The sequence below is a fragment of the Pygoscelis adeliae genome, unplaced genomic scaffold, assembly GCF_000699105.1.
Source record: "Pygoscelis adeliae isolate BGI_AS28 unplaced genomic scaffold, ASM69910v1 Scaffold126, whole genome shotgun sequence".
NCBI lineage: Eukaryota > Metazoa > Chordata > Aves > Sphenisciformes > Spheniscidae > Pygoscelis > Pygoscelis adeliae.
Window position 1 is genome coordinate 1,584,203 of NW_008824896.1, and position 10,774 is coordinate 1,594,976.

The window sequence follows — 10,774 nt, forward strand, 5'->3', positions numbered from 1 at the left end:
AGCTACATTGGTTGATTGTGTGTGGAGCACCACACATATGGATTCAGAAGCAGTGATACCTGTTGCCTCTTTTGCCATAGCAAATAGGAGGAGACAGCAAAAAAAAAAAAATACTGGCAGAATTTCCTTATGATTTTTTTTTCCCCGCTCAAATGAGAAACTTTTATTTGTTATGGAATTTTCTCCTACCTCGCTGCACGTCACACTTATGCTGCAAGTATCTTTATTTTCCTCTGTTCCTAATGACTCATCCCCATTAATTGCACTAGTTTCCTCCCGTGTCCAATAACATGCCTGTTTTATAGCATCTCCGGCTTTCTGCCATCGTCCCTTCCCATGCTGGCAGTTGCTGGTTGAGGAAGAAGAGGCAGCATCAGCTGTAAGCTGAGCGTGCTGACGCACCCATGTGTGATAGCTGGCCATCAGCAGTCCAAACAAAACTAGGAACTGTTTGTCATAGTGCTTGTTCTTCGGGAGTGCTGTTTTTTGTGTGTCCCCCTGCCTGCCTGCCAGTTTTTCCCCAAGTTTAGGAATTGAATATCAAGCTGCTTGTTTGATCAAATGTGACTGAAATTGCTTGAAATGCTCAAAACTTACTAGTGGGACTGACAGCCTTGACTTGATGGATAGCATGACTGTCATCCTTGTTCTTTAGAACAGGCTAAAAATGGCTACTGGTTAGGATGAAGTAAGTGTGTGTCTGTTAACAGCGATATGATGGTCTTGATGCAATAGAGCATTTGACTGTGCAGTAAGCACATGCTCAAGAGTTAAACAGGCATGTAATTGTTACAGTGCATTGTAATGTTTACTGAAATGGGATTTTGTCATAATGTTATTGTACATGTTAGCATTGTTTGAGCAGATAACTAGATACTAAATATAATGGCAAAGATACATGTTTTTCTATAATTTTGTAAATTAGCTGTTTTAAAGAACGTGGCTTTGAATTTATCTTCGCAGAACCCCCTCTAGAAACAATATAGTTATATACTTTCTAAACTAGATTTGAATGGAGGTACTGCAATAAGTGCTAGTACTCATGAGTTACTGCAGTGTAACTTTTTATAGTTTAGATTATGTTTCTTGCTGATGAATCTTCTCTTCCCTCCATTATGCATTTCCAGTTCCTCCTAATATTGTTGGCTCTGAAATGCCTAGTGAGGTCAGCGTCCTCCTAGGAGAAAGCATCCAGCTTGTCTGCAATGCCAATGGAGTGCCCATGCCTGTTATGCAATGGCTTAAAGATGGAAAAACAGTTGCCAGTGACGATTTACAAAGAATAAGGCAAGCAAAAATAATCAGACACTGCATTCTCTTCTTGTATAATTTTAAACCTCAGGGGGCCCTAAAGAGGGAGCATGAAAGAGGGCCCTAAGGAGGGAGTGTAAAGAGGGCCTGAGTCTTAGCTTAGCCAGGTTAAGAACATCACCTCTCTCTTTAGCTTCTCTAAATCTAGTATACTTTGCTATTACTTTGATTTTTTTTTAAATTTTTTTTTTTTTTTGTACAGAGGTAAGTATATGATAGCTATTCCTTTCTCAGTTAATAAGTTCCATTAAAATTCATCGGGTTCACTAAAGTTTATTAAGGTCAATAAGTTCCATTAATTTCCTTTGGAGGGGAAAGATCTGAGACATGGAAATATTTTACTCTTGATGCTTTTCATTATGGATTCTTCAAAAGCCTGATTGGAACTGAATCCTAATACAAGGTTAAACAGGACATCTCTAGGAAAAACTTCCTAGCCTATCTCTAATAACAATATTTTGCAAAAAAACAGTGGTTCTCTCACTGAATTCCCAAGAGGATAGAGGTAGTTGATTTAAATGTACAAAACTGACTGTTTATTTGCCAGGTCATAGGAATAAGTAAACAAACCCACTGTGATTTATGACCTTCCTTGTAGAGTAACTCCAGATGGCAGCACATTAAACATTTTCAGAGCTCTCAGTTCTGATACAGGAAAATACACTTGTGTGGCTACTAATCCTGCAGGAGAGGAAGACCGAATTTTCAACTTGAATGTATATGGTGAGTTTTCACAGACATGAAACTGAAATCTCGTCCATAATCATATCTTTGTAAGCACTCCCAAGAGAGGGCCAAGAAGTGAATGCCTGTCTTCAGTGTAATACTACATGCATGTGTTTCCAATTTCATGTACTGTAGATATCACAGTATATTACACAGGATGTTCTGTCAATGACAAAATGATTGAAATCACTGTTAAATATGTTTTGGGATAAACAGAAATTAATTCCTTTGGTGTATTTCATAATAGAGGAGTTCTGCTTATGGTGATTTTTTTTTTCTTGTAGAGAAAGATATACTTGGGGCTGATTTACTATGATGCTGCTTTTTTGTTGTATTGTTTATCTTCACTAATTCAAATCAAAGTACATCAGCTAAAACCAGAGTAGTATGGTAGGGAACTAATAGTTAAAGGTCTCCCCTCCCCTGAGAAATAGTTTATTTAGAGTTTAAAAGAAAAATGATAGAGTTTTGGATTAAATTCTTCTCTTGCACAATTTGACATACGATAGTATGTCAAAATACTAAAGATAGTATGTCATATAAGATAGTGAGCATAACTCTTCTTTAAGCAGTATAGAGAGTGGACATTTTAATTTGTGAAAAATGTGTTCATGAGGTACAATGACTAGTGTAAAAGAGTGAAGAGTTCTGCATAGGGCAGCGTTTCACAGTGGTGTAAGTGTCTGTCCCAGTTATACAGAGACTCAGAATCAATTGGAATACAAGCGTGAGTAGAGTAACAAGAGATGACCTTTGATATAATAAATAACAATACTGAATGACCACATGACATCTTTTTGGGACAGAATGGCACTACACAACAGCGGAGACTTTTTTGATCAGTTTGTATTGGTTGAGGTGCAAGCAATAACCAACTTAAGTGGTCTTATCTATGCAACTCTCATGGTGTGTGATGGGATCTTAAGTCAGCCAGAGCTTGAAGCGGCATGTGGCTGAGCCTTCTTTATATAATGAGTCCCCTCTTGCCCTCAAGACCAAGGCTTTCAAACTAACCTATAAAACCAAAAAGCCCCGAAAGCAGTTCTGTTAGAATAATCAGCCAGAATACTTAACTAGGCGTTTTGAAATTTTCTATGTTTAAAAATAAGTCAGCATATACATCTAGAAGTTAATAAACTAACTTTCCTCCTGTATGATTCTAGCTTTCACTTCACTTAAGATTTATTTAAGGAGGTAAGTTTGAGTGGCAGCAAACTGCCAAGTCGCATCTGGCCCTTAAGTGGTTGAGCCCATCCCCTCTAAGGCTTCACCAATTGTTCCTTCCTGCATTGTCATTCTCTCCTCATGAGCTTCAGGCTCTGAGCTCCCTCTTGTTTGCCGCAGCCTGAGAAATCAAAGAGATAGTTCTACTATCATTCTAAAGTGCATCTGATTTTAAATATGTAAATGGAAAATTTATTAGTGCTCAATGTTATTGTTAGACGATTTACTCTTTTAAAAAATGGGGATGATCTTATTGAATTGCCTGTGGGGCATTAGGTGCAGGATTTCCTGCAAGGTAACACGTGTGGAAAGATTTTAAGAGACGGTTTTAATATCTTCCTTTTCAACATTTACAAAATGTAGTTCCTCCAACAATAGCCAATAATAAAGATGAACCAGAGGACCTCACTGCCCTTTTGGACACCTCCCTAAATATTGAATGTACTGCTACTGGAACCCCACCACCACAGATAAACTGGCTAAAGAATGGCCTTCCTCTGTCTGTCTCCTCCCAAATCAGGTTGCTGTCAGCTGGGCAAATTCTCAGGTTGGTTTTCATCTGTTTTAACTAGCTGTGTTTTCTGTTCTCTTTTTGCTATATCAGCATAATTTCGCTAGTACTTTTGAAAGCAAGAATAAAATTTGACCCAAACCATGCCATAATAAAGATAACGTATTCCATTTACAGCTTGCTTAAAATTATTTTCTCTTTAGACTTGCCCGAGTGCAGCTATCTGATACTGGTGTGTACACTTGTGTAGCATCTAACAGGGCTGGAGTAGACAACAAACATTACAACCTTCAAGTTTTTGGTGAGTTTCTCTGAAATGCTTTATGTAAAAGGTATTATTTCTTAAACCTAACATTCAGTTTTCTTTCTCACCAACACAAAGTTGCAGACAACCACAAGTATATCTTACACAGGTAATCATTAGGGAAACATTAACTTTTCAATGTGTTTTTTTTTTTTTTAATGGAAAGTGTTTTAACCCTGGAAGAGTCCTTACTTGAATTGGCACCCATAAGGTGTCACAGGTTTTTTAGGAAGAATAATAATATATAATTTCTAAGTGAATTTTAACACATGTGCTAAACATGAATGTAAGTGGGGAAATGCAAAAGGGTAGCTGCATCCCAACTTTTTATATTCAGAATTAACATCTGGGTTGTACTCTGTATGAATCAGATCTTTGTTTCTCGGCAGTACCACCAAGCTTGGATAACGCAGGAGGAACAGAGGATGTGACTGTAGTAAAAGGCAGTTCAGCTTCGATGAAGTGTCTTACTGATGGCACTCCTGCCCCAACTATGTCCTGGTTTAAAAACAGACATCCTTTAAGCCTTGGAGCTCACCTGATGACAAGTAACCAAGGAATGGTCCTTCATTTTGTAAAAGCAGAGATTGGTGACACAGGCAAATACACTTGTGTAGCAGCCAATGAAGCTGGAGACACCAGCAAGCACTTTTCCCTAAAAGTGCTGGGTAAGTGTTAACCTTTCAGTTGAACAAAATGCGAGCAGTAAATGAGTATCTACTCAGGGCAACAATTAAAAAAATCTCGGGGGGGGATAAGGAGTGTTTTCAAGAAACATTTACTGTGATAAATGAGAGAAATAAGGAAATGGAAGATACCTAAAGATGTGCAAATGTGTAATATAGTATATATTTTTTCCCAACGTTTCCCAAATAGTGAAATATGCTATAATTAATAGTAAACTAATTTACAAAGTAGTTTGGTTTAAATTAATAACTTTGGTTAGTAGAAATTCAGCTTGACAAGATGATGGCACAGCTGAAGGTACAACAGCTAAAGGGCTAATAAATATATTCACTGATATTATATATTTTACCTGGGATTATGAAAATATTTTCTAACTAATAATTGCAACTCAAAATATGCAAATTAGTAGACAGAGGCAGATGGAAATTACGTGAGATACTCAGTGAGTTCATGACACAGTCAGATATAATACTAATGTAGACTAATTCTACAAATTCTAACCACAAGGCGGTGTTATCAAGTTTTATAGGCTTTTTAAATCAATAAAGAATGCAAATGTTTTTCCTTCCACAGAGCCGCCTCACATCAATGGTTCAGATCAACCAGAAGAGCTCTCTGTCGTCATTAACAACCCTCTTGAACTTCTCTGCATCTCTTCTGGTATTCCAGTCCCCAAAATCTCATGGATGAAGGATGGGCGCCCGCTTCTGCAGAATGATAATGTTCATGTCCTAAGAGAAGTCCTTCGAATAACCAGTGCTCAGGTAAAGTATTTGTTTCAAAATAGGCTCAGTTTTGCAAACCCTAGAGGACTGTGCAGAACTGCCTGCTATTAGGACCATCCTAAGAGATGTCCTAAAAAGCCTCTATAAAATCATCCACCTGCATTTGTGGTTGGAGAATATATTTTTCAAGCCTTGCCTTGGAGTTTCCCATACAGAAAAAGCAGTAGTATTACAGGTTGAGAGCGCCGAAGCACTTCTGTCTCTTCTGAGCATTATTACTTCAAGTTCATTTCAGAGTTCTGTAATTTTTTTATTTATTGGTGCTTCTTGTTACAAAGCAGAACAATCAATGCTAGGAGCTCACCTTTTTCTGGGGTTATTTCTCGTTTTAGACTGTGTAATCTGTTCGTGATCATTTCCTACCTATTTAACTCTTGTTACTATCTCTTGCTTTTCTTCTCTTGTGTTTTATAGTTCCTCCTCAGCTGTTCTCTTTCCATTAGCTCGGATTTTCCTAATATCCATTTGTTTCTCACATGTATAAGCCATAGGTTGCAGAGAAAAGCTGCATTTGCAGTCATCTGTGTGCAAGTTAAGAAAAAATAAATAAAGACAATAGAAAGACTTTCAGATAAATTCACACAATAAAAGAGTCCAGGGAAAAATAACCTTTAAAAACCTGCACCAATAAACTAAGGCTGTATTCAGCTATGGACAGCCAGACTGAAGTTCACCAAACAGAAGTGGGACAGGGCTCGGGTCTGATTGCTGATCGTTTTGTTTGTAAAGCAAATGCTTCTTGTCTTTACAAGGAAGAGTTTACAGGAAGGAAAAAGCATAAAGGTATTAATGAGCATCTGTGCACAAAAAGATTTCCTTAGTACCCAGAACTGACCCTTGCTTAGATGGGTACCTATAGCCAGTTCCATCTTTATTGATTGCCTGTTGCAAAAAGCATCACAAAGAGAAGGGTTCTTGCTGGAGACACATTATCCAGAGAGATTTTATGGGGTCCTGCAACTCCTAAGCCATCTCTGTACAATCCTACCATGGTAAAATGAAGTTTTCAAGAACTTCATTAATTTATTTTCAGACACTCCTTATCTATTGTGTTTGTGTTTAAGTGCTGCCTGTTATATGTTGCTGTCAATTTTATATTTCACAGTTTTTATGAATTGTTCCCATATTCTGAGGTTTCTGCTGAAGTTGTTCGTGTGTTTCTAGGTAGAGGACACAGGAAGATACACGTGTTTGGCATCTAGCCCAGCAGGAGATGATGATAAGGAATATTTAGTAAGAGTGCATGGTAAGTTTAATTTAGGAAAAAAAATTATTCCTTCAAACTGTAAACTACTAAGGTATGTATCAGTATCTCATTTAACAAGTTACATGTTACTAAAGAAGAAGTATTATGTGTTTTGAGAAAGTGGTATTACACCATATGATCATAATTAACATTTTTGAATAAGGGTAACTATTCTGAACATGACACAATTAAAAGGGAAAGTTCCACCTGATGCAACTGATTTCTGTTATAATTCCAAGTCTTACATTTTGAATACCTAGGAAGGTTTTAGATATCAATATTCAGTTGGACTGAGTTTATTGTGCTTACTGAAAAAGGATATGAAGTATACTGATATCTATGATCACCTTAGTTTTTCAGTAGAAAAAGGTAAGAAATGTATTTAGAAATGAATACGTAAAATGTAATGACAGTAAAGGAAGTATAAATGGGACTTCTGCGGTTCTACAATATGCCTCGGGTTTCTTCTTGAAGATTATAGCTCCCATGTTTATTGATGAACAGTTTATGGAACTTTGGTGATCTCTGCTCTGTCTGGCTTAAATGCTGGTACTTTCACTGAGAATGGACTTTAATTTCTGTCACAGTAGTTTCCACTGTGTGACTTAAGAAACAAGTTCACCAGTACAAATGTGATATATTTAACATAGGTATTGAAAAGTAGAACTAATTAGTGATACTGCAGCTTTGCATTTATTTTAAAATTAAGAAATACATTGGAAATTTTCAATTAATAATTTTAGTGGTAGCTCATATGTGTGGTGTTTATTTTTTTCTTAATTTTTGTAACAGTTCCTCCTAACATTGCTGGTACCAGTGATCCACAAGACCTCACCGTGTTGCAGAACAGACAAGTTATACTGGAATGCAAGTCAGATGCTGTGCCACCTCCAACAATCTCATGGCTTAAAAATGGAGAACTTTTAGAGGTATAGTGGTTACATTATTTGTACTAGTCTTTTGTTCCCTTTATTATTTTACACACAGTGCTTGAGGTTTCTTATTCTGCTCACTTGCCCCTTCAGTGCAGTCTGAGTTACGGTACCTTGAATTCAAGAGAAGCTGAGTAGCCCCAGTACAAATACAGTTAGTCCTAAATGAGTACCTGAAGCTAGCAAGCATGTGAAGTGGCCATCCCGCTGTTACTTGTTCTTTTTTCCTTTAGGGGGATCCCTTGCTCCTCCTGGATCCTCTGAACAATGCTAGAAGCCTTCGGTATACTCCTGAATGGCTTCCCAGGAAAGGTAGCTGAGAAAAGACTACACTATATGTTTCCTTTGGGTATATTATGCATCCTTATATTCTAGTAGCATTTAGAAAGGAATTAAAATTCTTAACGTTGGAAAAAAAGAAAAAATAATGGGTTGCTAATCACCACAGTTTTGTATCAAATGCATCTTTTTCACTCAGAATTCCATGTAGTGTCGTGTTAAGGCATTGAGTCTTTGCTGGTTGAGAGACAATTAGCAAGATGAGGGTGGTTTATACAGAAAGAATTTTTTACTTTCCATCCTATTCCTTGGGATCACTCAGAAACCAGGTGCTTTTCAATTGAACAATTTAAGTTCAGTTATTAATTGAACTGAGTTAATTGATAATTTTCCCTCAATTGATCTTTATTCATTAATAAAGAGGAAACAAAGTCAGCTTATGAACTGTGTTTCCCTTAACTGTAGTCCATCAGTAGTCTTCACCTGAAGTTCTGCTTATTTGCTTTCCTTCTGACATGCCATTCCTCAGACTCTCTCTATTGTAAAGTTAGAAGAATGCAATATTAGTGGAAGAAGTGAGAATATGGTGGGTGATTATGTCTTACTAAGTGCTGCTAGGGAATGTTACCTTGAATATAGTACAAGAACTAGCTAGAAACAAGTTTAACAGAAACACTCTTCTTCTGAATGGTTAATTCTTTAATTGAGTAGTGATTTTTTTTTAAATGAAAGCAAAGTTGAACAAGGCTTGGAAGTTAAGTCTGTCAATACTTTTTGCCTCAAGCTTGTGTTTTAAAAGCAGTACTTAACAAAAATAAACCATGAAAAGAAGCCACTGCTACAAATACTCACCAGAAAACAAAGCAATAGAAGAACACTATGATAGACATATGTACTCAGCTGATAACCTGTGAATTAACTTTTGTCTCCTCTTACCTCATGAATTCATGTCAGTATGGTGGGGGCTGAGGGCATCTTGGTTAGTCAGTCCCCTGTCCTTTGATTTATAATAGAACAGAGAATTTCAATCTCTAGAGTTAACTCTCCTCCAGCACTAAATTTAAGGTATAAATTTAGTTCAGACATGGCACTCTTAATTTGTCATGTGTACTTTAAGTAGCAGACTTAGGTTTATTCTGTTCCCTACCATCCTTTTCATTCTTCAGCTTAGCTTGTATAAATATATACTCCGGATATCAGGAAAACATTAGTGTCATCCTGAATGCCTGGTTGCTTTCTCAACCTCAAAGAAATGTAATAGCCTACTAATACTAAGCAGCTGGGAAAGAGCTCTCCTTGGGTGTGGAAAAAGAGGTGCTCTGTGGCATATCATCCTCCTTATCTTGGAAAAATTGAGGTTTCACAGTGACAAGAGAGGATTGGAGAAAGTCAGGTTTTCAGGTTGCAGTGTTATTTCAATTTAAATCATCACTACTTTTTGTGAAACAGCCTTATGGTGGAGAGTGTCATTCCTCCTGGTTTTGTTGTCTTCCACTGTGCAGATTTTGAGGTCTACTCTAGACCTCTGTATGCTTAATGATGTAATTGTGCAGCACCACCATTTTTGGTAGCAGAACTATAGAAAGATCTAGCCTCTAGCAGCTTTGGAGTCCTTGCACTCTTCATTGATTTGGAAATGCACGTTGAGTGTTAAGAAAAGTAGGTAGGAGCGTCTTGACCTAATCTGGCTTTATTTAAACACTAAAAGAATTGCTGAATTTGTATTTTTTCAAAGATGGGTTTTCTGACATACCTTGAGTAGTGCATAAGGATTAAATGATAGCTTCATTGCCTGTCTTTTGTCATCTATATGCTTCTGTGTTTAGAAACCACAGCATAGGCTGCGTACTCAATAGGAAATACCAGTTATTACCCAAAATCTGACTGTCTATAATCCACTCTGGTGGTGAATCATCTCCCTGTGAGGCTCCAGCACTGCTGTTTATTCTGCGTTGGTAGACTTGCCGAGTTGGTGCCTAGTATGAGACCTGCGTACTAGGGTGCTAGTGCAGAGAAGTGCAGAACCAGAGGAGTTTCACCTATCTGTTGTAGTTGCTATTCTCAGATCTTTTAGCCAAAAGAGCCGATGGGAATGTCAGCTTTCAATTTAATCCAAAGTGTGGGTAGCACATGCTGGAAAAGTTTGAGTTTCTGTTTTTTTTCTACTGTTTTTTATCCAGTCAGTTTTTTGAACATTTGTAGTTGCTGTTACTGTCAGTCATTTGTGCAGATCTGATCCAGACTGGTTGTGGTAAAAAAGTTTTTGCTTCAAATGGCTACCTACCAGGTGCTCTAGAGTCGTTGTAGAGCTGAGAAGAGTGGTATTCTCATATTCAGCAGTGCTGGCTAGTAAACTTAGTAGGCTAAGTTTATGCTGGCTCCTACCTGATCAAGACTGTGATGTTTGAAGAATAGTGTAGAGAAACTTGTATTTCTTCTGCCTGTAGTGTGCATGGATTTTCAAAAAAATAAATAGATTCATCATATTAGCTGCCCCTTTCCATAAAAACTCAAATGCCCTTTGGCTATGTAACCCAAAAAAGCTGTCTTATTCAGGCACAAGTCCAAGTAGGGATTTCAAGGAAGAACCATTAAGCAATGATAATTTTTTAAAACTTTGTTTACCCTATTATTTTCATGGATGTAAAAAGTTAAACCAGGAATGAATTCAGTCCCCAGTTTATCTTTGGCCTTCTTTCATGGCTTTTATGACTCTGTAATGAAAGAATGTTCTATTTTCATAAAGAGAACAATGGTAAAGTTAAATTT

The 10,774-nt window shown here is 37.2% G+C and overlaps 1 protein-coding gene across 1 annotated transcript in view; it reads left to right on the forward strand.

Annotated features, from left to right (window-relative positions):
* The window catches only part of HMCN1 (hemicentin 1), a 214,120-nt gene that overhangs the window by 168,020 nt on the left and 35,326 nt on the right, over positions 1 to 10,774 (forward strand). Inside the window, exons 67-75 of the mRNA XM_009324659.1 lie at positions 1,128 to 1,287; positions 1,910 to 2,034; positions 3,625 to 3,808; positions 3,976 to 4,073; positions 4,466 to 4,744; positions 5,337 to 5,527; positions 6,713 to 6,794; positions 7,587 to 7,723; positions 10,754 to 10,774. The exon at positions 10,754 to 10,774 is cut by the window's right edge and continues 154 nt beyond it. Of these exons, the coding sequence (XP_009322934.1) occupies positions 1,128 to 1,287; positions 1,910 to 2,034; positions 3,625 to 3,808; positions 3,976 to 4,073; positions 4,466 to 4,744; positions 5,337 to 5,527; positions 6,713 to 6,794; positions 7,587 to 7,723; positions 10,754 to 10,774 (1,277 nt within the window). The remainder of the gene's footprint in view (positions 1 to 1,127; positions 1,288 to 1,909; positions 2,035 to 3,624; positions 3,809 to 3,975; positions 4,074 to 4,465; positions 4,745 to 5,336; positions 5,528 to 6,712; positions 6,795 to 7,586; positions 7,724 to 10,753) is intronic.